This window comes from Peromyscus leucopus, chromosome 8b (assembly GCF_004664715.2).
Source record: "Peromyscus leucopus breed LL Stock chromosome 8b, UCI_PerLeu_2.1, whole genome shotgun sequence".
NCBI classification, from domain to species: Eukaryota; Metazoa; Chordata; class Mammalia; order Rodentia; family Cricetidae; genus Peromyscus; species Peromyscus leucopus.
This window is the reverse complement of record NC_051086.1, coordinates 97,733,446-97,760,302: the sequence shown is the minus strand read 5'-3', so window position 1 is coordinate 97,760,302 and position 26,857 is coordinate 97,733,446. Positions and strand designations below refer to the sequence as shown.

General features: G+C 52.7%; 1 protein-coding gene across 2 annotated transcripts in view; it reads right to left on the bottom strand.

The window, feature by feature from the left end:
• Itga3 (integrin subunit alpha 3) overlaps positions 1–10,991 on the bottom strand; it is a 30,264-nt gene extending 19,273 nt beyond the window's left edge. The window contains exons 1-4 of one of the 2 annotated variants that reach the window (XM_028868986.2): positions 10,259–10,991; positions 3,056–3,183; positions 2,542–2,621; positions 350–599 (exon numbers count right to left, since the gene is read on the bottom strand). In XM_028868986.2, coding sequence (XP_028724819.1) covers positions 350–599; positions 2,542–2,621; positions 3,056–3,183; positions 10,259–10,464 — 664 coding nt within the window. In that variant the 5' untranslated portion in view covers positions 10,465–10,991. The remainder of the gene's footprint in view (positions 1–349; positions 600–2,541; positions 2,622–3,055; positions 3,184–10,258) is intronic. The other variant, XM_028868988.2, reaches the window with a different exon arrangement.
• Positions 10,992–26,857: the final 15,866 nt, after the last annotated feature.

Here is a 26,857-nt window from a genome sequence, read left to right as displayed (position 1 = left end):
TTCTAACAAATCCTAAGCTGAGATTTTACCTTTTTGCACCAGAAGCATGATTGTAAAATTTCCCAGAGGTTGAGCTGATGTCAGACAGGCCACAGTCCAGCCTGGGTTTCCTTATTTACTTATACTTTGCTTTTATTTGTTTGTTTGTTTGTTTCCAAGACAGGGTCTCACTAAGTAGCTTTGGTTGTCATGGAACTCTCTGTAGACCAGGCTGGCCTCGAACTCAAAGAGTTTTCACCCTGGAAGCAATGCCTCTGCCTCCTGAGGGCTAGGAGTAAATAAAGATCTGTCCCAGTGGCTTACTGGGGACAGGTGGTTTCTGTCATCCCTCCTTCTCCCGGGTCCTCACCTTTCCAGTTGTAGGCTCCAGGGGCACCGAAGTACACGGTGTTCTGGGTGAAGCCACCACTGGTGCCCAGCTGGCACATTCCAGTCTGCAGGTAGTCAGTGTTGCTATTACACATCTCATTGTGGTAGGTCTGCCAGTCGTCACCATGGTCCAGCTGTAAGTCGTTGCCACGCACGTAGCACTTGCCCACCATACGCCGCTGGTCCTCTAGCCCAGACCATAGCACCTGGGTGTAGCGATGAGCACAGACCTAGGGACCCCCAAACACACAGACACTTGGCCTTAGCCAGGATCGGGGGACCCATGGCAAGCTGTATGTCTCACCCTGGGCACTGCTGGCTTTGTGAGTCAGAGGCCAAAGAGGAACGCTGTCTTCTTTCTCTTCCTGTGGGGACACTGAAACGTGTGTCCCCTTTCCATTGTTTAGAAATCAAGGGCCAGAAGCAGATCTGGGGAAGCCAGGAAGCATGAATTTGAGAGTAGCTGAGGAATCTTGGTGAAAGGAATTGGAGAAGGATGAGGGAATGTGGGTCTTAGTCTCCTGGGCTAAAAGGAGCCATTTACAGGGAGATTGTCCCCAGATGATCCTGTTGTTTAATGAAAGGATCATTTAAAATAATAATAATATAGCATTAGAAACAGCAGTGAACACTTACTGAGTACTTACTATATGCCAAACACAAGTCCAAGTGCTTCTCATATAGTAACTTTTAAATTTATTCTTATCTTATTTTCTCTGTATGGGTATTTCGTCTGCATGTATGTCTGTGTACCATGTATGTCTGGGCCTGCAGAAGCCAGAAGAGAGCATCAGATCCCCCTGGAACTGGAGTTACACACTGTTGTGATCTGCCATGTGGGTTGCTGGGAATTGAACCCTGGTCCTCTAGAAGAGCAGCCAGTGCTCCTAACAACTGAGCCGTCTCTCCAGTCCCGCATCATATACACTTATTGGGAAAATCAGTGGAACGGTAGGGTTACTTTAGGGCTGATCATGGCTTAGCGTTTTTAAGACCCTGGGTCTGATCCCTAGCAAAGCCAAAACAAACATAAAAAACAAAATCCAAACTATAAATTTAAAAAGGACTCTGAGTCAGTCATGGTGGCACCCACCTTGCATCCCAGCACCAGGGAGGCAGAGGCAGGCGGATCTCCGAGTTTGAAACCAGCCTGGTCTACAGAGTGAGTTCGGGGCAACCAGGGCTAAGAGTGAAAGCCAGCTTCCAGGGGGTAAAAAAACATTCTGAATTAGCCTTTGGGCTATACAATAGCCCCCTTTCTGTCCATCAGAGCAGCGAACACCACTGGCATTTCACGGGAGCCTGTCCTTAGATACTGCTAAATTTCTGGTGCTCAGAACCCAGCAGGTGCTGACTAAATATTTGTGGACTGGGTGAAGGTGGGGAAGTAGCTAATCCCAGAGTCTGCAATCACTTAGACAAACTTCTAGGCTCACACCCACAAACAACAGGGGGTACAAAAGGGTGGTCTGGTGCACTGGCTGCCAGTCTGCAGCCTGCCATGGTGTTCAAAGGGCAGAGATCACAGCAGGGATGGCTGTAGGAGTTGGTGGCTGCTCACAGGTGGACCAGAGACCTTTCGGGGGTGATATAAAGATGGTGTTTCATGGGCGTTACACAGGCTTATCACCGGTCAAAGCCTGGAGAAAGTTCATGCCTGCCCTTCTCACTATATGGAAGGTTTATATACATCTAAATAATGTCAGCCTGGGACGCAGAAATTGAGATCCCCCAGGGCTGGCATTGAAGAGTGGTCTGCAGCAGAAGGTGACAATGGACATCAGGGAGTGGCACTTAAATCAGTGCCAGGGTGAGCCAGGGTCACCAGGGCTGTGCTTCTTCCGGCAGCCAACCTCCCAGGAAGGAGTGCCTGCCAGCGCCCAAATGCCCCGGGGCTCTCTCTGCCCTTTCCCCCTCCAAGTTCTCTCTGCTCTTTCCCACCAATGGTGAGCATCCATGCAAGTCACACAGGACCCACGCCACGTCCAGCCTTGGGAGAGCGCCAGACAACCCTCTCCCCAGAGTCCAGGAGTCAGGGAACACACAGGCCTACAAAGACGTGAGGCTGCAGAAAGAGACATTTGCAAAGGTCCCAGCCATGCACAGAGGGTCCCCAGCCACCCGCCGCTGTCCTCCCTGGCTCTGGGAAGGTGACGCTAAGTGTTCACTTACCAGGACTCGACCTGCCGGGCCCTGGCTGGCCACAGTCACCCCAAGCCACATGTCCTCAATAATGTGATGGTCAGGGTCACCTGCAGGAATGGGAGGGCTCATGAACGAGGCCCCTCGTTGCATGTTCCAGTGCCCGAAGCCTCCCCAGGGCAGCCCTCCCTCCTCGCTATCTATGTCCTGCCTGTCATTGCTCGGAGCTCGCACCATCTGGCCTTCCGCCTTTCTCGGCTCCTCTTCCCAAGCAGACAAGACAAAGCATGCCAGCGTTGCTTTTTTTTTTTTGTTTGTTTGTTTGTTTTTGAGTCAGGGTCTCCATGCACATCTCAGGCTATTCTGAAACTCACTATGTAGCCCAGGCTAGCCTTGTTCTTGCTGTCCTTCTGCCTCAGCCTCAAGTGTTAGAACAACAGGCACGAGCCACCCTGCCCTGCTGACAAGCGAGCCTTGTATCTTCTCTCTTTGGGCTCTCTCTGCCAGACTCCTGACTTTAGCTCTGCTCCCAGCCTCTCCTCACTTTTCTCTGAGATGTCCATCCGTTCACAATCGTTCTTGAGGGCAGTGAGGGGACACAGGTAGACAGCGCCGGTCCGGTTGGTGTAGCCGTCAGCCACAGCGAGGTCCCGAGGAGCACCAGCCAGAAGCCTGGGAAAGGGAGGCAGGTGGACCAGACTTCCCAAGCCTCCCTCCAGCCAACTTGCAAATCAACCCTCACTATGCATGGGCTCCAGACCATGTTCTGGGGACGGAACATTAATAAAACCTCCGTCCTGTCTTCCGGGAGAGCCCGTCACGGGGGAAGGCAGGCCAGGGAACACTAAGCATCTCACGAGGAAAGCATGGAAGTCTGTGCACGAGATGCCGTGGCCTGAGTGCGAAGAGGACAATGGCCCAGGGTCACCCAATGAAGGAGGGAGGAAGGGCTCCCGGGACAAGGGTACAGTATGTGCAAGGACCAGGAAGCATGAGCAAGCCAGTGATTCAGGCACCAGCCCTCTCTACAACCGGAACCCGGCAAGAACATGAGGGCAAAGGCCTTAGAGGAGCCACAGAGGGACCCCCGGCAAGGCAGGTCAAGACCAGACCTGGTTTTGTGCTGTATTTCATTCTCTTCTTGAGACAGGGTCTCATGTAGCTGAGGCTAGGATGCTCCCTATTCAAAGATGGCCTCGAACTTCTGATCCCCCTGCTTTCAGCTTTCAAATGCTGGGATTTTCAGGTATGTACCACCATGCTCAGTTTGGAGTAGGAATTTAACCCAAGGCTTCCAGAATGCTGGGTAAGCACCCTACCAACTGAAGGACATTCCCAGATCCAGATCAGGGGTTTTGAAGGAATCCTTTGGCCTCGGAGATAAAGGCAGACATGAAGGAATGACGGTTCTGGGTTGAAGTCCCGGGGCATCAGGGAAGGCAGAAAAGAGAATCTGTGTAAGGGTGGGTGAGTTGTTGGAAGCCTGGATCTCTCCTCTTGAAACCATAGAGCACATTGCTCTAAGAGGCACATATTTCTAAGTGAGCTGAGTGATGCCACCATTTGCCCCACCCCCTCCTTGAGACAAGCACACAGGTACGGGGTGGGGCTGGATACTAGTGTGGCCCAAGAACAGAGCTGATGTGGGTGGGAGTGGACAAGGGCTATCATCTTATCCCCAGAATCCATCTTTAGGGACATCAAGAAATTCCCACAAGGGGGCTAGACCCTGGAACCCCATCACCCACACCAAAGGGGTAACTTAAACAGAGCAGACAGGGGATCGGCCCTGAAATCCTATCTCAGACCACCCTCAGGTGTTTGCAAAAGATCTCCAATGTAGGCTAGGCCATGCAAATAGTATCTGGGGCAGCACAGCTTGAGAACCAAGTTATTTCTTGTGTCTTCTCCCTGCAGCCTTTCCATATTCTGATTGGAACACGCCCTCTGCCACCTTCCCTCCAACTCAGCCTCCTGGGTGGCAGAACTTCCCAGGTGCCCCTCTGTTTAGCCCAGCAACACTGTGGCCCTGAGGCTCCCAGGCTCCAGGCCTCTCGCCAGTCTGGAAGTGCTGAGCAACGGCTGTGCCTACAGCCCTGCTTAGGATCTGGTTGCGAGGGAGGGCGAGGGCGGCAGGGTGTAGGAAGGGCAGGGCTCGGGCATGCTGGGGCCTGGGGTGCCTCCGCCTACCCGGAGTCAGGAATGCATTGCCTCCAGGTGCTAGGAAAGGGGTGGACCTTTGCCTGCACCTCACGGCTGCAGCTCAGACATCACCCTCAGTGGCTGTTCCTCAGGGCAGAGGCAAAGAAAGCTTCCCCAAACATAGCGTCCTGAGCACCCTAGGGAGGGGTAAGGGAACAGATGTAGCAGATGCTAGGCCTTTAGCCAACTTTAGGGAGGGTACCTGCCGGACCACCCTGGCCCAACACAGGCACCCACCCACCCCTGGCATGCTTGACAAACGAAAGGAGGAAGCTGGGGCCTGTGGGAACATCTCAACCTGGGAGCTAGGAACCCACTCTAGGACTGGTGTTGTGACGAGAGTGATTTCCTTTCCCTGCTGAGTCTTGAGTGTCTTATCTGTAAAATGGGAACCCCAGCTGAACGCCCTCCTCCAGGGTCTGGGGGAAACAAATGGGCTCTCTGACTGAGAAGACATGGTTGGTGTGAACACTGTTGCTCTGGGTTTTGTTGTTGTTGTTGTTGTTGTTGTTTTTTGTTTTTTAATGGTACCAGAACTGGCCCTAACTTGACTCAAGTCTCTTTGGGGACTCAGGAATTCCAACACTGCAGGTTAGGGAACCTGAAGCACAGAGAAAAGGACAGGCTGCTTCATTGTTTAGAAGGAATAAGGGGTGAACAGAAGTAGGACTTTCCCATCCCGAGGACGGCAGGCAGCCACTGGGAAAGGGGAGGAAGATGCTGGCGTCTGCTCATCTAGAAGAAGAGCTCAGAGTCGGCTGGTGGTGGGCTCGGCTACAATGGGCTTGGAGACTGGAAGCTTCAGTGGGTGAAAGGGGGACCTGGGAGCATACAGTGTCAGGGATGCACTACGCTCATGGCTGCCACTGTCCTGCCTAACCCATGTAGCAGCGGGGAACTGAAGAGCAGGGTTCCCATGCCTCCCAAGTCTGCCTCCGCCAGGAGGGACTGAGGGACCCTTCCTCTTAGCTGCCTGAGGTATGGACCAGGCAGAGCCAAATATAAATTATGGCTGGATTAGAATAAGACTCCATGCAGTCTTCGCATTCCTATCCTTGTCTGGTGCCAGCCTTGTGCCCACTGATGGGGACTGGGAAGGGGCCAACTCCCTAATCCCTAGGCTCCTCCTCCTGAGAGATTCCACTGGGAGCTCCCCCACACCCCCTGGAGTATTTTTAGCTCCCACTTGGCCCGCTTAGAGGCCCTTTAAGGCCCTCTGGCTCCCAGCCCAGGATGCAGTAGTCTACAGCCAGAGGCCTGCACACGGATGGAGGGAGGGGGTTCAGAGGGTAGGGTCCACCTTCCTCCCACCACAGCCAGGTATATGTAAGACCAGGGTTAGGGAATCCCGAGACTGGCACAAACCTTGCTGGTCCGTAAATTGAAATGTAAAGTACTACGTAAATGAATATCAGGTAGTACTATTGGGTCCGGGTAAAAAATAAAAATCTAAAAGCTGACCTCTCCCAGACAACCACGGAACCCAACCCCCATCCACAGACAGAAGGGGCAAAGGCACCTGGGGATGCCTAGATAGACTCTCAGGAGATAGGACTTCCCTCTCCTGGAGTCAATTTGGGCAGGGAGGAGCGGAGAGCGCGCCCCCCGGAAGCAGATGTGGGTGAAATGGAAGATCAAGGGCTCTCAACAGCTGCCTCCTCATCCTTTCATTTAGCTCCAACTAGAAAGCCCCACCTGGCCTCCGGGGAGCCCCTGAGTTCTAAGTGCAGGGAGTGGGACTCTTCCTCGCCCTGACCAGCCCTCTACACCTCCATTCCTCCCACGCAGTTCAAAGCTAATAGGATAACTGCACAGAAAATAGCAGGATCTGAGAAGGCTGGGGAATGGGACCCAAGAGAGACAGGGCACCAGGCAGGCTCACCCCAAAGAGGAAGAGGCCCTCGGGACTCCGGGAGTGCACCAAGAAAATCTATACGATTCAACTTCATTTCAGGGAGGTGTGTGGTGGCGCCTATGGGAAGATTCTGGGGAAATCACCAGAGCCTTTCTTGGGGTCGTGGTCACTGTGCCCCTCCTATGGAAGGCGTAGAGGCAGGAGGGGAGGCAGGAGCTGCTCCAGCCTGAGTAGGGGGGAGGTCAGTTCCTGGATGCCAGCTCCATGCCCCGCAGCCTGATTCAGCCACCTCCCCAGAGGCTCTCCTGTGGCGCTGAAACTGCAGCCCTCGCCATCCTCCTCTACCCCTCCTCATGCTGCTTACCCAACCCCCTCCCGCCTGGTGACTCAGCCCTAGAACCAGAGCAACAGGAGAGAATGAGAAAGATGGAAGAATGAGATCTTGGCAGGGCCCTGAGTGAAAGAGGGTGAGACCGATTTCCTCCTCGTTTCTCCTCTTTCCTGGCTTTCCAGCAGGTATTCCAGGTTTGGCCCTCTATGGCATTCACCTAACCTCAGTCCGCCTCACTGCGGTGATGGCTCTCTTCCTTTCCTGTTTTGAGTCTGACAATGTGGCCCGGACACCCAGCAAACTGCCAACTCTCCTGCCTTCCTCTCTGAGTTCTAGCATGACAGGTGTATGCCACCCCACGGGACACCAGTCCCTCCTCGTGGCTTCCTTTTCTGCAAGATCAGCCCTCCTCCACCTCCTGCCCATTTTAAAAGCCTTTGGGCCTAGCATGACCACCGAGGAAGGCAGCAGAGGAGGATGAACCAGATGCAGGCCTTGTTTCCACGGCCACAGCTGCTGTACCATTGCTACTGGCTCCAGCCAGGAAGGCTGCCAGGAACCCGCCCTGTCCAGGGAGCCGTTCAAGAGAGCGCAGCAGGTAAGCCAGGCCCCTGCCTACCTCAGGAATGACCTCATTTCCAGGAGCCACTCCCTCCCAGGTTTCCCAGACACCCTCATTTCCAACCGTGAAAGAGAGAGGGGGCCCAGAGGAATCAACCAGGGAGGGCAGGCCAGAAAAAGAAGGGATAACAGAGCAGGTGCAGGGAGGGGGGTCAGCAACCACCTCGCCAATGAGCGGCTCTTCTCCCTCTAAGGAGAGCTTATGTCACATCAAAAAAAAACTCAAAGTGAGCCCAACAAGGGGGCACAAGTCTTTAATCACAGATTGGGAGCCAGGGGAGGGTGGATCTCTGTGAGTTCAAGGCCAGCCTGGTTTTACAAAGCGAGTTCTAGGACAGCCAGAGCCATCTCAGAGAGACCGTGTCTCAAATAAATAAACGAGCCCAAAGTGAGTGGTCTGCCCCAGATTCTCACTATCGAACACTGAGTGCTGCAAACATGGGCTGTGGGTGGGGTACTCAGCACAGAGATAAAGGTCGGAGCAGCAAAGGGGGTGTCTCTTGGATTTTTACACTTAAGCTATGTATGCTCTCCCCTCCCTGACATATATGCAAACCTGTGATTGTGCACATACCTCTCGGGAGCCCCAGGACCCCTGGCAGACCCCAAAGGAAGGACCATGAGCCACACCGCCCTTCCAGGGGGACTTCGATGCTGACAGAACCTGAGGCTGCAGTTTGACTTAGTAGTTCCCTAGAATACTTGGGCAGCTGCTCACATCTGGCTACACAGCTGGCTGTAGTGAATCCCAGCTGTTTCTCCCAAATGGCTGGAGAGCTGAACCCCATTAGATGAGGACAGAGCTAAGGTACAGGAGCAGCTCTGGGCAGGACAGAGAAAACACATCTGTCCTCAGAGTCCATTAGTTTCAGCATTCTCCCCGGCTGCCCGGAAAGGAAAGCAGAAATCTTTCACTTGGCCAACTTGGGTACGACCCATAGGCAGAAGAGGTTCACCTCCAGCCTGGTCTCAGCCCCAGAGCCTTCTGGTGTCCACTGGAGAACTGGACACGCCAGGACCTTTCTAGACACACTATGTCATCAAAGCACCACTAACCCCGAGGAAGCGAAGGCTCAGGTGTCAGAGACAGAGCCAAGACGACAGGCACGGGGACACTCAGCTTCTCCCTTTACAATGTCAAGGTCCCTCTCACAGGCCAGCAGAGAAAGGGAGGGGGAAGAAGCATACAGATCCAGGTACAACCTCATCCTGCAGGAAGCTGACCCCTGGGAAGGAAATATCTTCCTCAAGGTCACAGAACGTGTGTGCGTGCATGCAAAATTGTCTTTTACTCTTTCCAGGTCTCTTCCACTGTCCTAACTCAGGCCATGCACATTCAGCATCAGAACATAGGAAAACTACATTCTGGGTTAGGACAGGGGAGGAAAAGCCACTGCTGTAGCCACTACCCATTGTCAGAGAGTCTCAGAAAGGTAGAAGGTTAAACCTGCCTGGCCAGGGCAGGAAGGGTGTGGTAGCCCTACCTTCTGCAGGGGCCAGGTAGGGTAGAAGCTAAGTCCAGGTGGGCAGTATGGACGGGGCTGGGCCAGCAGGGCAGAGGCAAAGACTGAAGTGAGCTGGACTTTGAACATTCCAAACTTCCTCAAGTTTCTACAGGCCCGAGGCAGAGCGGAGAGTGGTTTCAACACTCTTCCCTTGACTGTGTCTTTTAATTTAGTAACTGTCAGAGGCCAGGTAGGAATCAATGCCTGGTAGGCTATCCAGCTCAAAAAGGTAGAAGGGGTCTGTGTGATCATCACTGTCTTTGCCTGGGCAGCCTCACCGCCTCTGGCCACCCCTTTCCCTCAGCCAGTCACCCTCAGCACACAGAACTCATACAGAGAAACCTCAGACACCTGGACATGACCCGTTGGGCATGTGCGTGCATGGGGAGGGGCAGGTGGCTGGAAGCAATCTCCTCCCCTCCTCCACTCTGCTTAGCTCTTCCCGCTTCTTGCAGCTGTTGCAAAGGAGAGCAGAAGAAAGAGAAAACACCATTTTCCCTCTTCAAACCAAAACAAACACACTTAGGGCTGCTGATTCAACATGAATCTGTGGAATGCAGGGAGATGTCTGGTGGGAGTACCCCACTGCTTCCGGGTGGGCTCTGGCCTCTGAGGCTTAAGACAGCGCCTCCTCTGTCTTCTACTGTCCGTTCCTCTAGGGGTCAGAGGGAGCCTCTGGACAGCTCCAGACACCCAGCCTCTTCATCACCTCACTCTGCAATGCCAAGCCCTTAAGAAGCGGTCCAGCCTGGCTCTGCAGAGGGCGTGGTTGCTGTGGCCACAGATGAGAGATGTAATGGGGGCTTAAACGCATATATCTCGGGTTCTTCCCCAGGCGGAAAGGAAGAGGAGTGTGATATGTGTTTATTTTACGGGCTCCTCCAAGCCTGGGGAAGAAACTAATGTTAGGTACTGGATTCTCGGGGTGCTGGGCAACCGAGACCCTACTTCTGCTCTCCAAAGAGGTCTGAACGTGGAGCGGCCGCGTCTAGACAGGTTCTGGCCAGGTCAGCACTTGCTATGATTACTGCCCCCCATCCTCCACTTCCCGCCAAGCCCCACAATCGGAGGGCTGCGGGCGTACCCGCCCCCTTAATCCAGGCTCACAAGGAAAGGCCAGCAGCAGCAGGCCTGGAAGTCAGTGGGCCCAGGGCTCGGTCCGACTCAGCTTAGGTCAGGCATCAACACACGTACCCTCTCTCACCCCACCTCACTGCCGCCAGGCTGACTTACAGGTAGCGCTGCTGTCGCTCGGTTTGCCGATGGAGGGCGACCGAGTAGCCGAAAAGGCTACCCGGGTTCACCGCCTCCTTCACCACCAGGAATCGGGTGTCCAGGTTGAAGGCGAAGGCGACCCGGCCGCTAGCCGCCACCATCAAGGCCAGGGTGCCGAGCATCCAGCCGGGGTCGCGGGGCGCGCAGCGGGGGCTGGGGCCCATGGCCGCGAATGCGAGCCGGGCGGGCCGACAACACAAGAGGGCTCAGCACTGGGGGTGGTGAACGGTTCACCTGCTCCCGGCGCCGCCAGAGGACACCCGAGCCCGCAGCGCCGCTGCGACCGGAGTCCCAGACAATTTCTTGCCCTGGTCCGGACCAGCTTCACGTCTGCTCTGGGGTGGCGCTTCTCCACTCCTCTTTCCAGGTCTGTGGATCTACTCTCCCGCTGGTCGGGTGGACAGGTCACCGTGCCCGACTCCGGGCACCCGGCACCCTAGATGGTCCTGGCCGCGCCCCCTTGGCGGTGTTAGCTTTTTGGATCTCAGCTAGGTGGAGGATCTGAAAAGGCAAACCCTCGACCGCCAGGAGGGCAGGAGGGAGGGATTCTCTCCTGTGCATGCCCCGCCTCCCCACTGCCCAGCCCTGCACCTCCCCACCTTGCGCGCCCAGCCCGGGCTCCGCTTTCCTTCCGGGGAAAGAGAAAAGGTCCCCGCTCGGCCGCCGCCTCTTAAAGGGGCAGCGCCGCCCCTCCCTCTCCATCATTCCTACCCTGACTCCGCCCTCTCTCTCAGACACCTGTCGGGAGTCCTTAAAGCCTGGATTTCCCTTCCCAGCGGTTTGCTTCTCCCAAGAAGCATCGCCTTAGGTGCAAAACGGATGGGACGGGCGGGGCCGGAGGTGGGATTTGTCTGGTGCTTCGCAGCGGCTGCAAACTGGAAAGGCCGTTCTAGGCAAAGCCGCCACCACCACGGTCCGGACTGGACAGACCAGGCGCTGGCTCTCCGTTGAACTGTCGTCGGTGCCCGGCTGCCTGGAATGCGGACATCCGCCGCACTGCAAGACCCTAAGAGGTGACTACGGGTCTCCGGACTTTCATCTTCATACTCAGTGCCCTCGATGTTATGTGCGAAGGAGTATGTATTTCTCCTACCCACCTGCCTCCTCTCATCCCGATTCCAGCCGGAACCGGCTCCTCCGCAAAGCCAGACAGATATTTAGCGGTGGTGATGATAACTCATCAGTAATTGTAATTAGCAAAGGGCAGCATTTGTCTCTAAGGGCAGCGAATGGGACCTCAACTCCTACAGTCGTGTTCTAGGTGGTGTCAGGTGGAGACAGGTAGGGTAGGCTCCAAGATCTCATTATCCGGGAAAGAATAAAACCGAAAGAGAACTCCAAGAGGTCATTATGGACTGTGAGTCTAACTCAGATTTCTCCTGTTGCAGAACAAAGACTCATTTTCCCTGAGCATCATTCTCTGTGTGTCCTTACAATAGGAAGGAAACATCACGTGCAACAGGAACGATGCTAACTGCTTTACTTAGGAACACTACTTTTTCCAGTCAATTTTTATCACCTGTCACATACACACAGCAAGGAAAAGGAAAGCAGGCAATAGACCCATCCAATGGGATTCTGCTTGGGTGTGTGAGAAGCCAGTGCATTCTGGGTCCAATTCCCTGCCTACGCAGTGTGACCTTAGAAGAGGCTCATTTCCACATAGATGATCTTATCCCTCGAACCTAAAGGAGCAGCCCTTAGAGAGAGTGCTGCCTTTTTACTCCCGACAGTTGGCCGTTGTCACCACTATGTCATGTATGTGTTTCCGGGTCTGTACCTGTTGTTTACATGTGGGAGCAGGGCTGTCCCTACATCGGGCACCGCAGCAGCTGTGTTGGTGGGATGCTCCTTTGTAAACACAGCCCTGGAGGGAGCAGCTCTTCTTTCAGAAAGCAAGTTTGAATGCTTTGCAGCCCTGAGTGCCTGCCTTGGTTCAGGGGAACCCCGATGAGTCTGGAGTTAAGAAGTGAGAGTGGAGGTGAGCTGCTGGAAGACACGTTCTGCAGTCATTACGTCCTCACAGCAGCCATCAAGGTGCCCTCCGCTTTAAGATGGGCACACCAAGGCCCAGGGGGGTTGAGCGATTTGGCTGAGGCCACACAGTTAGGATTCTAATAGCACAGGATCTAACCCCAGAACCCTTCTTAACAATTATGCTAATGATTAACACTTAAGGGCAAATCAGATTTTGGTGAGATTTGGCTTGACAGGGCCTCTCCTTGGGGAGTGTCCTCAGTCATTGCTACTTCCCTAGCTTCTGCCTGGCACAGTGAATTCTAACCAGAAGCCCCGCCTAAGTGGTTAAAATGGTAACTGCTAAACAATCAACCTTCCTGTAGCTTTGCAGATACCAGAAGATCTGATGACCTTTGTAACATTGCTTCCTTGTCTTCTCCTACTGACTAACACATACTCACCACTGTGCTGTTTAGCTCCTGATAAGCAGCCCGTCTGTTTTAGGAACATACAGGAACTAGTCCCAGGAGATAAAGTGAATTGCGGTGTTCTGGACAGAGGAGAAGAAACAAAACAAACACACCAAAAACAAACAAACAAACAAACAAACAAACAAAAAACAGAGACAACCTCTTGGGATCACTACTTCTCGATCCTTCCACTGTTACGTGAGTTCCGAGGTTGAACTCAAGTCATCAGGCTCACATGGCAAGTGCTTTTACATGCTAAGGCATCTTGCCAGTCTGGTATGACATCTACCATGTAGCCCAGGCTAGCCTCTGAAGATTGGCTTTTGAGCTACAAGCATCCTCAACCAGGTAAGGTCAGGAGCACCATTTTAGAATCAGAGCCTGGGAAGTGGCCTCAGCCTGACGTCACAGCTTACAAATCATTTCAAGGGCAGACTCACTTCATCTTTCCAGGCTCCCTGTGAAAGTCAGGATTGTTGTCCTTGTTTGCCTCGTGAGGGAACAAAGCCTCAGGAGTGTATTTGGATGCCCAAAGCCATACAAATGATGGCAAGAGAGCAAGGCACAGCTGGAACTGGAAGCCACTTGACCACAGCTGTGTCTTTAAGAGAAACTCCAGGCAGATGTTGTTCAGACAGTCAGACATACCTAAACAAGAGCAGCTGTGATAACAGTTTTCTCTGTGGCGTTTAGGAGAGGACATTTGTCCCTGGCTGCCCTTGGAATGGTATTAATCCGAGCTGTGACTTCCAGAACTACTCAGCCTCTCTCATGCTTTGATTCCTGCCCTAAAGCTACCAAAGGTTTAAGAGACATCTGGAGTCAAGGAGCAGGAAGCTAAGCCAGACGCAAGTTGGGCCATTGAATTTGCCCCTCTGGTCCTTGGCCTTATGATGTCTGGAGGAATGTCCATGGCCAGGGCCAGGAGGGCCGGGTGGACACTTGGAATAGACAGGGGTCCTGCCCAAAATAGCTTTGAGTCATGTGATGATGACAGATGGGCTCCATGCCAGGCCTTATCTCATAAACTATCCCAAACAGGAAGGACCAGCATGTCCGATCTGGGGACCAGGAGCAGGAAAGGGATGAGGGATGGCATTTCCAGTCTAAAGGAGTGTTCAGAAAGAACGTGGGAGCAGGAGCTGGGAGACTGGTAGAAGACAGACCCAACTGAGGAATGTGGGAAGTGTTGAACAGACCTACGGGGGGTGGACTGGAATGGAGGGAGCCTTGGACTGTCTGAGCCTGGGCTGGAGATCTGGAGAGAGAACTCCCAGTTCCATGCTGCAGGGCTGAAACTCTTTGTTCCGAAGGACTTTATCTTGACGGCGTCATCTCAAGCCTCCAGTTGACTTTACACTGTCTGCTCTTACCTCACGGGGAATGGACCTGCCTAGAAATATAGGATGCATGTGAAATGATGGGCCTCAGCTCAGCTTTTGATGTATCTCTGGATAGTCTTTAGGCCTCTCCCAGTTCTCTTCCCTAATGGCTCACACCTGGACAAGCCTGCCAGAACAGACAGGGCCTCCCTTCATTGTCTGAGGGAAGGAGAGTCCCAGAGGCCCTCCCTCACACCAGCCACAGTGAAAATCCAGGTTATCCTCCTTCCTGGCTCTCAAGCCATTTGGGACCTGGTGTCCTGAGAGACTCCCTTTCTGCAAACAACAAAACCTTTCATGCTCTCTTGGTTCATGAGTAGTGTTATCCATCTTGACATTTGAATAAAACCTTTGAGGTCCCTTGGCCTTTGCAGGTCACTATGTAGGAGTCAGGGAGGCTTCTGGGAGAAGGAAGAGGGGGTGCCAAAGGAAAAGCAGGCCTAGAGTGGGAGACCTCAAGAAAAGAAATGCAGAAGTTGGCCTAACTTGGGGTCAAGTTTCCCCAGCTGGAATAGTGACAATGTCAATATCCTCAGAAGGCGGCTTCCGTTCTTCTTGGAGCGTTTACTGTGTTCGCACCAGCGTGACTACACAGCCCCAGTCAGCTGCGGCAGGAATAACAAGGACACATCGTGGCCTGCTGCTGGGACTGAGCACCGGCTAACCTGACTTCTCACCCTAGCAAAGTTACCTTCCTACCCCAAGCCTTGGAGTCCCACATAGTAAGCAAGAAATCTGGAGAAAACATCTTGGTATGACTCTCCGTCAGCATTCAGTGTGTCTCAAGGGTCCTCAGATCTGCAGAACGAAATGGACCAACTCTGCTACTGAACCTAGTCAGGTCACTCTCTGGCTCCAACAGAAGATACAATTACTTGGGGAGGGGAGGTGTGGCTGAGCGTGAATATGTTTATCAGATTTCCTTTTCCACTGACCCAGATTCAGCTCTCTCTACCTCAAGCCTCAAGGCAAAAATCCCTCCTCTCAGACCTGAGTCCCCCAGTAGGACTAACAAAGGTAGAGATTTCTGCTAGGAAGCCAGGCCTCCATCCGGCCCTCTCCTCTGTCTTTTTGGTTTTGAGCCTAGTGTTTAACAGCTGAGCCATCTCCCCAGACTCCAGGAAGCCTTCTGGAAACCCAATATTAAACAGGCTAAACTGACAGTGTCTTGTGCTGTGGAGGTGGTGTGTGTGAGGCTAGAGGGCCATTAGAAACAGCATGCTTATTGTATGAAAGAAGACTAAAGAAAAAGAAAGAAAGGAAGAAGGAAGAAAGGAAGAAGGAAGGAAGGAAGGAAGGAAGAAAGAAAGAAAGAAAGAAAGAAAGAAAGAAAGAAAGAAAGAAAGAAAGAAAGAAAGAAAGGAAGGAAGAAAGAAAGAGTGTGCTGCTTACAGCCTGAGGTTGGCATGGCCAGGACAGACAGAAGGACCAGCATGGAAGCCTGGAGACCAGGAAAGACAGGTGCAATGGTGCACACCTGTACTTCCAGCTCCAGGGAGCCTGAGGTAGGAAGATGGAGAGCTCGAGGCTGGCCTGGTCTAACTGGTAAGTTTCAGAGCAGACTGAGCTACACAGAGGAGACCCTGTCTCGAGAAGAAGAAGAAGATGGGGGAAAGGTGGAAAGCTGGCTGAACAGGGCCGGGGAGGAGGGAAGGAGAAGGGTGTGTGAGTGAGAGAATGACTTCAGGTACAGGTAGGGAAGGGTCTCATGTAGGAGAGCTGAAGAGCATTAATGGGCAATGTCCCCTGTGGGGCCCTAGTGAGTTACCCCAAACAAGGGTAACTTCCCTGACAGCCGACCACCTCTCATTCTTCCAGCCTCTTCCAGTAGCATTTCCTCCTCCTGCCTAAGGTATAGCCTTGTGTCCACACTGGCTTGACCCCACGGTCCCCTCCTTTCTTGTCTGGCTCCTGACTCTAATGGGCTCTGCAACGCTCTTCATGTAAAGTCAGGATGGCCCCTTTGAGAAGGAGAGGCTGTGGGCCCACAGGCTGAGTTCCTTCCATGTGTGTGGTGGTGGTGGTGGTGGAACTGTAACGAGTTTTTCTTTGTACCACCAACTCCCAAATAATGACGTGGAGAGTTATTATTAATACGAAAACTTGGCCATTAGCTGAGACTTGTCCCACTAGCTCTTAGAACTTAAATTAACCAGCTTTTATTAATCTACATTCTGCCATGTGACTTGGTGACACCTCTCCTCTGTACCATATGTCCGACCTCTTCAGAATCTCCCTGGCATCTCCTGTCTTCTTCCCAGAGTCCTCTCTGCCCGGAAGTCCCACCTATTCTCTCCTGCCTCGCTATTGGTCATTCAGCTCTTTATTACACCAATCACAAGGTGCCTTAGGCAGAGACACATCTTTACAGCATACACAAATATTCCATAACAGAGGACTGACTGCCCTTGACTCTTATTAGCCAAATTCTCTGCTCAGGTGGAAAACCTGGGCAGGTGGGGACTTTATCTGCCCACTCCCACTCTTTTTCACTAGAGGTGGAGAGTCCCTATAGAAATGTTCATTAGGCGCTGGGCAGTGGTGGTGCACACCTTTAATCCCAGCACTCAGTGGGCAGATGCAGGAGGATCTCTTGTGAGTTTAAGGCCACTCTGGTCTACAGAGTGAGTGCCAGGACAGCCAAGGCTGTTACACAGAGAAACCCTGTCTCAAACACCCCCCCACATAAGAACATAAGAAATGTTCGTTAGGACACGTATCCGCAAATAGTCTCTTGTATGTTATTGTATAGTCGTACCTGTTTGCCTGTGTGACTGCGTTTCTGAGTTTTTCATGTGCACCTGGAAAGGGAACTGGTATTTATTGAGCATGTATTATCACCTGGCTCTTTATATGGGGTCCCTTCTAAAAGTCCTGTGACACAGAGGTGTCACCTAGTTTCAAGATGGCCAAGGTGCAGCAGTTGTGAGCACTCTCTTATATGACAGGAGCCACCCTGAGGGCTATCCTGACTCCTGGACAGGTCCTTTTCTCCACAGTAAGTTCCTCAGGGACATGGTATGTGAAGTTTGCATGCCTATGTCTATCCTTCGGCCAGTGGCTGGTTGGTACAATAGGTGGAGAGTTATGCCTAGAGAATGGCCTGGTAGATAGAATGGCGGCATCCAGGTTGCAGGAATACATACTCCTGCTCTGGGTAATCCACGTAACTAGCGCGACTGGTCTTACTCTACTAGAGGCAGAGGCCCTTGTGGCTTACTGATGACTTGATTTGTTATCTTTGTGGAGATCTCTGTGTCTTACTGTCACAGCTTCGATAGGAAGTGTCCCCACCAGCTCTGCTTTAAGAGCTGGTCCTCAGCCTGTGCTGACTTTCTGGAAGGTGATGCAAGCATTAGGAGATGGACCGAGCCCAAGGAAGTAGGTCATTGAATATGTCATCTTCTCATCTTGGGGCTATGTCCGGCCCTAGCCCCTTCCTGCTTCTCTGCTTCCTGTCTGTGATGAGGTAAGCTGCCTGTCTCTGTCACATGTGCCCACGGTGATGTCCTGCCTCCTCACAGCCCAGCATCAAAGGAGCCAAGTGGTCATGGGCCGAAATCCTTCAGCGTGTGAACAGATAAACCCTTCTTTACATTGTTTCTCTCAGGCATGTGTCACAGTAACAAAAACCTGACCACATGCATGCAACCAAGAAATAGGATTGATTGTGTGCTCAGGCAGAAATAAAGATACAAAACCACTGGACAGGAGGCTTGCCTGGACACGAGGTGGAGGAAGGAAGATGGTGTGTTTGAAGCTAGCCGGTGCTACACAGCAAGACCTTGTCTCAACAAAAACAACAACAAAGGCTGTGTGTGTGTGTGTGTGTGTGTGTGTGTGTGTGTGTGTGTGTGTGCTCTAAGTAGATTGTAGAGTGATGTCTAGCATGCTTGTGACCCAGAGTTCTGTCTCTAGCATGACAGAAACAAATACCACAAAGGAAAACCTATCTTTTGTGTTTTGTTTTGTTTTTGAAATGGGGTCCCTCTACATAGCTCTGGATGTCCTGGTACTCACTATGTAGACCAGGCTGGCCTAGAACTCACAGAAATCTGCCTGCCTATGCCTCTTGAGTGCTGGGATTAAAGGCATGCCACACCCAACCATTGTGTCTCCTTGACAACTAGGTAAAAGTTGTCCCACTGGCTCATTTCCTATGTATGTATTATGTATGTATGCATTGTGCATGTGTGCATACATATGCCACATGAGTCCTGGTGAAGCTTAGAAGCAAGCGCCTTCACCTGCTCACCCATCTTGCTGGCCCCTCCGCTGGCTCAGTTTTGAGGCAGAGTCTCCCTATGTTACCCATGTTGTCCTTGAACCCACAATCCTCTTTACCTCAGGCTCCCAGGTGATGGAATTATAGTCATGTGCCTCCACACCTGGATCTCATCGGCTCTTACTATCTGAGACCCCACGGTGGTAAGTCTTGAACCAGCACCCCACTCAGAGCCCCAGCCTGTAGCTGTAGTTGCTGAATCTAAGTCAGTGAAAAGCAGAAGATCTCAAAACCCTCCCCACTCCCCTGTCCCCCACAGCTCCCCCTCCCAGCTCCCCACCCCGCCCCTACATCTCCCAGCTCTCTTGCTTCCTAGGTCTCTCAGCTGGAAACCTGGCCAGTGCTGCTCCTGCTCATTGGCCCATGGGGACAAGGGCCCCACACACACGTGCCCCCACCCCCCCCTCCATCTGCCTGCCCTCACCTTGTGCATTTTTTCACACTTTCACTTCCCCTCTTGGAGTCCCTCCCAGATCTCCAGGGAACCACCCTGCCTCTTGCCCCTGTCCCTCCTCTGTTCTCAGTCCCCCGCCCTCTTTGATACCTTGTGTTTTTTCAGGCTGAGAAGTCACAGCCTCTGAGTCACCTGTCAGCCCTGTTCTGGAGCTGGGATCTTCCCTGGGGTTATCATGGCCAACCTGGTTTCGGTCCCTCCATCTCTTGGAAGGCTCCTCTTGTCCTCCAGCTGCAGCTGCCTCAGAGGGGCAGAGGCTGCGGCAGCTCAGGTCCTTGGCCCTGGCCTCTCTTCAGTGTAGCCATAACCTACTGAGCTAGGCCTCTGCATTTCATTCAAACCCCTCCTCTCCCAGGCCCTCACTGTCTCCTCCCTGACCTGACTCTTCTAACACAGGTCACCCTCCCCATGACCCCTGCAGGCTACTGTTCTACATGCTGACAACGCCTGCCGAGTTCCTCCCGGCTCCACGGGTCCCTCCACAGCCTGCTCCTCCTGTCCCCTCTGTATCTCCCTCCACTCCCAAGGGGAGTCCACAAACAAGCCAGGCCAGTCCACGCCAGCACCCCTCACAGGTGGCCACGCTGCCTGGAATGCCCTTTGCCCACTGGACCACTTGGGAAATGTCCACGTGTTTGGTCTTCAGAACCTTTTGTGAGTTTCCACTCTCTTGGTGACTCTGTCCCTCACACCCATGTGTACACAGACCAACACAACAGACGCAGTCACTGGAAACTTCCAGGCCTTGCTCTGACTTTGAGCCTGAGACAGTTACTGAATGGTGGGACTATGACGTTAAACAAGTCTCTTTACTTCCTTCGGCCTCAATTTCTTTATCTATAGATTGGGCACACAGATACCCAAACTCACAGGTTTGTTGAGGCAGCAAAACAAAGGCCCAGTCCTGAACACCCTAGTGGCCGCTGTCACATTCCCCAGGAGGACCCCTGTGTTTCCCAGCCCTGTGACAGCCCTCCGCACGTAGCAGGTCTTCACCTTCCTACATGTCTAGCTGGCCTCAGTCAGCCACAAGCTCGCATGGCTCTCCACCCACAAGCAAGGAATCCAATGGAATGGAGCAAGAGGCTGTCTGTCTCTTTAACATCCATGGCTGCCAGCCCCTCCTCCACCCCAAGATCCTGTCGGGACAAACGTTTTGGCTCAGTGGGTCGAAAAGGAAAGTCAGAAGTTTGAGGCATGAATTGCTATGCCCATTGACTCACTTCCTCCTCCGGGCCTGCTCTGCATATCCTAGGGCCTGAGTAATACAGGTGGACACCTCCCCGCCCCCATCCCTTCCTGGGACCACCTGCAGGAAGGCAGTGGCCATAGCTACCACTGGCCAAGACTAGTGGCGAGCTGGTACAGAGCTGAGGAGACAGCCACCCGAGGGCAGGCCCAGTGAGAAACCAAGTGTGTTCCCAGAAGCCTGAACCTGGTGGGCAAGGCACCGTGGCTCCATGCAGGTTTAGAGCTAGCAGCCACAGCTCACCCCTCTCTCTCATTCCGGCTTTCTCCCGTTAGAATCACAGGGAAGCTCATCATTAGGACCCTCTGGGATAGGCAAAGGGCTGGCCTTCGGAGGGCTTTAAGATACCAGGAGGCCCACCTGGCAAGGGTAGCCCTCCTCCTCCCGGGCAGGGAGAGGGCAGGATGTGACAGCGCATTGCCAGAGATGAGGGCCCAGGGCACAGATGAGTCAGACCACTGAGAAGGGGGTGAGAGGAAGGGCCAGAGCCTGGGAAAGGGCGGAGACAAGGAAAGATTTAGTAGGGCCAGTGGGGGCAGGGCAGGGGCTCCATGGGACGGAGAGGAAGGTTTGACTTTCTGACCCTTCCCTTCTCGCCCACCCCAGACCACTCTCCTGAATGGAGGAGACAGGTGAGGCTCGGAGGGCATCAAGGCTACTCCCTCAATGGCAGAACTGCTCTAGGTTACATCCTTGGGGGGCAGTGTGAGGGCAGAGCACAGCTCACCACCGTTACAGCGAAAGGGACAAGGGGTTGAGAGGCAGATGCGGAGGAAAAGATGAAGGGGCCGCCCGAGATGCTCTCCTCATGAGTAGGGTTTCATCAGCCTGCACCCAAAGGGAAGGTTACTCCAGGCACCAAGTCGACAACCTGGAGATTATTCAGGGCATCAAGGAGACCATGTGTGGGTGGATGGAGGATAAAAAAAAAAGAGTGTGAGGGGTTGGAGAGATGCGGATGGACTTGAGAGATGTTTAGATGAGGATGTGTGAGCTGGAGCTGGTACCTCGTGGGAGGAAGAGGAGACAAAGGGCGAGTGAGAGCTGAGACACAGAAAAAAGACTGGGCGGTGAGTCTGTGGAACCACGGGGGTCTCCTAGACAGAAATACAGCCAGTCACCTGACCAGGATGGGGATGGAGACAGGGAGTCCAGAGCCCAGAGGGACCCTGTGGCAGTCCCAACAACACACCAGCAAAAAGCCCTCTCCCCGTGATGTTGACCAGGCTGCCCTGGCCTGGCTTCCACAGGAAGCTCAGCCAGCACAGTCCCTCTGGTGCCAATCCCTGCAGGCCTTCCAGCGCCGCCCTCCATCCCCCTCGGTAGCTCTCTAGGTGGCCTGGCTGCAGCCCCAGCGCCTCCACTTTATCCATTTACGATAATCTTGTTTTCCTGCCCGCAAATGGTATCCACCTGACCTACCAGTGTGTAAAGAGGGCCAAGGTCCTGGCCCATCCCCAGGGAGTGCGAGGGGGGTGCACCAGACACACACACACACACACACACACACACACACACACACACACACACACACGGGGGGGGGGGGGACTCAGCCCAGTGCACATCAGACTTCAGGACCCCAGAGGATGGACTGGATGGAGTTGGACTAGGGAAGCCCCTGGCATCTGGCCCAAGGCCTACGCTTCTCTTGAAGCCTTCTCACCTGGACTCTGGGAGATCAGTCTGTTTTCCCCCAACCCCAGCCTGGATGACACACAGAGCGAGCAAGCCCTTCCCGGACAGGACATCGTGAGCTCCTCCGCGGGCCACCTCACCCACCTTCACCACGGTCCTCCCCACACAGCCCCGCCAGTCAGGCGGTTCTTAAAGCTCATGCCTGCTCCCTACTTTCTCAAGACTTCCAGCTTGGCTGCTCTCTGCCTGTGAGGCCCCAGCCCTCCTCTGCCTGGTGACTGTAGCCCTTCTTTCATGGGCAGTAAAAACCCACCATCCCCTAGGCTTCTTGGGCAACCCCACGGATTCTCCCTGGAGAAACATTTGCCGTGTTCGGTCACCTGTTAGCTTTGGGCATAGTTTATGTTCTCTGTGCCTCGCTTTTCCTATCTGTAAAATGGATTTAATTTAAATAAATAATCGGACCCTAGTTGCAGATTCACTGCAGCGAGTTAGAAATTGTACTGGGCTTTGCACTGAGTAATCGCTGAGCAAGTGGTATTTTTATTTGAGATGATAACGGCAGCTGTGAGAGTGAGGGGCTGTGGTGGACTTGCTTCTAAAAGGTAGGATCTCCAGGAGGTGGGAGTGGGGGTGGATTGGGGGGAGGGCTGGGGGGTGGGAGGAGGGAGGACGGGGAAATCCGTGGCTGATATGTGAAATTAAGTTAATTATAAAATAAAAATACTATTTAAAAGGGGGGGCAGGATCTCCGGGAAAGCAAGCTCAGACTCTCTCCCCACGCACCCTGCCTGGAGCTCTGTTCACAGTGCTCTGCCTGGACTGGAGAAGGACGGCATGACTGAATCTTCTCTGCTCCATTGAAAACGATATTCCCTGCCGGGCGGTGGTGGCGCACACCTTTAATCCCAGCACTCGGGAGGCAGAGCCAGGCGGATCTCTGTGAGTTCGAGGCCAGCCTGGTCTACAGAGCGAGATCCGGGACAGGCTCCGAAGCTACAGAGAAACCCTGTCTCAGAAAGAAAAAGAAAGAAAAAAAGAAAAGGATATTCCCTGCAGCCCACCACAGGTCCCATCTCTGTGGGACACTGGGTCAAGGAAGTAGACACCCAAGAGCTACCTGGATGCATAGGCTGCTGTTAGCGGTGCCCTGGTCACAGAGGAGCCCAGAAAGCTTACCCCAGGACTCAGATTAAGACCCCAGTGTGGTGACATGGAGTCCGGAAAGGGGGTATCCTGGGAGACTTGGTGAAGGAAGAAAATGGAGAGCCGCTGACTGAGAAAGAGGGATGACAGTCCTTAGTGGCTGGCTCCTTGGGTCAGCCTTCTCAGCGGCCGGGTATCCTTTCTTCTCTACAAAAAGCCTGGGAGGTAAGCCATGGTGACTCCCTTTCCGGAAAGGTAGCAAAGGCCCTGACGGGGGTCAGTGACATGCCCGAGTCCAGGAGAGGCATTCTCACCGGGTCCAGGGGCTGCTGGCCTTTGAGGGGAGCATCTGAGGATGGAAGGATTCCAGTTCCAGGCCAGCTGCCCACTCAGACAGGGAGGCTGTGGGCGGGGCGGAAACAGCTACCAGAAATCAGGGGCACGCGGCAAACAAGGGTGCCAGGAAATGACCCGGACCCCGGCCTTTCCTCTCGGCCCGCCCTGTGCCCCTGGCTGCCTGCCACCTGCCTCACATTCCCAATGCTCCAGCTAAGGGAGTAGAGAAGGCTGGGCTGGGGCCAAGGGATGACCCTACATGGAAGGGGCGCTCGGGAAAGGGAGGTTCTAGGAGGCCCAAGATAGCTCTGCCAGGCTGAGCCCCCGCCCGAGGTCCCTAGAGGAGAGACACGGGGCACGGTTCCAGGGATCTTGTCCCTTTGGCTTCAGAAGGGCCTGTACGAGGCCGGACACAGGGGCCCTACTCAATGAATAGGTATTGAGGGTGCAGCCAGCGGGGGTCAAAAGCGTTGGGGAGGGGATAATTAGACCCCATGGCCCTGTGCCACCTGGTGACCCTGGGTGAGTCTTGGAGGCTTCCATCCTTCAAAGCAAGTCGCTGTCTTGGAACACACCCCACCGCTTGGGCCTCTTCCAGCTCTGACAAAATTGTCCCATTCTTTTCCACACTCCCAAACTTGTTATTTCAGCCCAACACACGGCGGCGGCGGCGCTCAGTAAATATATTTTGGTACAAATGAGGTGAGTGGAGTCGTGGCGATAAGCAAAGTGGACGGGAGAACAGCATTGTGTTCAGAACAGAAACCCTCTCAGGTCCCATGGCCTGAGGTCTTGGAGGCTGGCATTTCCCAGCTGGTATTTCCTGGGGCATTAGAGTCCCTGAGTTTTGTAAACATACAAGGGGAGAGCTGAATGACCACAAGGAAAAGAATGCAGCTGGACCCCCACCTCAAACTTTACATAAAAGTCAGCTCAAAAACAAAAAACAAACAAACAAACAAAAACCCAACAAAACAAACAAAAAACGGATCAAAGACATAAATAGGAGGTCTAAACCTATAAAACTCTTAAGACATGGGAGTGAATCTTTGTGGTCTTGGTTTTGGTAACAGTTCTTAGCTATAACACCAAAAGCTATAACAAACTCAGCTGAGCACCATCAAGTTTTAAGACGGAAGTGCAGTGCTGGGGTAGAGGAGAAACCGAGGCTCTGGGGCGGGGAGGCCCGGCCAGCGGTGAGAGGACTTACTGTTTCCCTAGAGTTTCCTGCAGCCACGTGGTGCTCACAGCTACCTGTAACTCTGCTTCCAAAGGATTTGTCACCTTCTTCTGGCCTCTACGGGTTCCTGCATGTCCACAGAAACTCAGGCAGGCTTATACACACACATTTTTGAAAAACAGGTGTGGTGACCCACACTTTCACTCCCAGCAGTGGGGAGGCAGAGGCAAGCAGATTTCCGAGAGCTTCAGGCCAGCCTGGTCTACAGAGCAAGTTCCAGGACAGCCAGGGCTACACTGAGAAATCCTGTCTCAAAGGGGGGGGGGAGGATATTTATTTTATGACTCTCATAGGGATTTTTATTTAGGCTATGTAAAAAAAAAAAAGTCCAATTCAATAACAAAAACAAGAAGACTGGGAGCTGAGTAATGGTGAGGTGGTTACTTGCTCTTGTAGAGGCCCCGGGTTCAGTTCCCAGCACCCACATGGTAGCTCACGACCATCCATAACTCCAGTTCCAGGGGATCTGATACCCTCTTCTGACCTCCACAGGCACCAGGCATGCACAAGGTGCACATAACACACCGACAGGAAAAATACTCATCTACAGTAAATAAGATAAATAAATCCTTTTTAAAAGGAGAGCTGGTGAAGTGCTCAGAGGTAAGATGCTCAGACTTGTTGCACAAGTCTAATGACCAGAGTTTGGTCCCAGAATCCCATGTCAATGTTATAGAGAATCGACTCCCACTTCACAAAATTGTCCTCTTACCTCCACTCATGTGCTGGGGTATTCATGTGCCCGTATGCATATCACACACACACACACACACACACAAACACACACACACACACACACACAGACATACACACCACCACCACCACCACCACCACCAACAACAACAATAATAAATTTGAAGAGTGGACAACAAGTCTGAATAGACCTTTCTCCAAAGACAGGGAAAGGGCCAGTAAGCACACAAAATGATTTTGTGGGAAAATGCAACTCAAAAGTACAATTAGATACCACTCCCTCCTCCTGAAGCGAGGCAGGACTGAAGAGGTAGCTAGACTTGACATATATGGAGAGAGCTGGAGTGTAGCTCAGTTGGTAGGGTCCTTGCCTAGCATGCATGAAGCCCTGAGTTTGATCCTTGGCACTGTATAAAATGGGTATGGCAGTGCATGCCGGTAATCCCAGCACTTGGAAAATAAGACAGGAGGATCAGAAATGTATAAGTCATCTTCAGCCAAATATTGAGTTTGAGGCTAGCCTGGGATACATGGGACCATGTCAAAAAAAGAAAAAGAAAAGAAAAGAAAAAAGGGAAGGAAGAAAGGAAGGAAGAAAAGAAAAAAGGAAAGAAATCAGAACCTCCAGTTCTAATAGTAAGAATATTTAAAAAAAAAAAAAAAAAAAAAAAGCCTGGCATTTCTTGGGAGGGTTAAGTAGAGAGAATACCATTTGACTCAGTTTTTCTACCTGTAAGTCTATACCCAAGGAAAACAAAACAAGCCCATACAAAATCCTGGACATGAATATTCATAATAGCCAAAATATAGAAGCAGCTCAAGCATCCATTGATAAACAAAATATGGTCCACCCACATGAAATTTTCTTTGGCCATAAGGCATGAAATTTGATGCAGGGAACGATAAGGGCAAACCCTGAAAACACACCATCTTAGTCACTGTTCTAATGAGGTGAAGAGACACCATGACCAAGGCAACTCTTAGAAAGAAAGAAGTTAACTGGGAGACTTGCTAACAGGTTCATTGCCGTCGTGGAGGGGAGCGTGGCAGTAGGTTTGGCAGACATGGTGCTGGAGAAGTAGCTGAGAGCTACATCCTGATCTGCAGGCAAAGAGAGAGAGGCTGGGCCTGGCATGGGCTTTCGAAACCTCAAAGCTAACCCCAAGTGACAGCTTCCTCCAACAAGGCCACATCTTTTAATCCTCCTAATCCTTTCAGTCAGTTCCTCTCCCTGGTGACTAAGTATTCAAGTCCATGAGCCTATGGGAGCCACGCTCCTTCAAAGCAACACACACACTGAAGGAAGGAAGCCAGACACCAAAGGCTATTTACACCAGGATCCCTTTATAGGGACTACATGGACAGGTGACTAGGAAGCAGAAACTGGACTAGTAGCCCTCCGGGGTTGAGAGTGGGAAAGTGTCAGGGTCAGAGGGTGGTGGCTTTGAAAGGTCCAGGGTTTTATTATTTTAGATGAGGATCTCACGATGTCACCTAAACTGGTCTCAAACTCTTGGGCTCTGGTGATTCTCCTGCCTCTGCCTTCTGAGTGCTAGGGTTTCAGATGCACCTGGGGCTATGATCTCCATTTTACAGATCAGAAAACTGAGCCTTAGTTTACCATATCTCCATAATGAGCTAGGGTCTCACTATGTAGCTGCAGGCTAGCCTCAGACTTATTAACCTCTTGCTTCCGCTTCTGGATTAT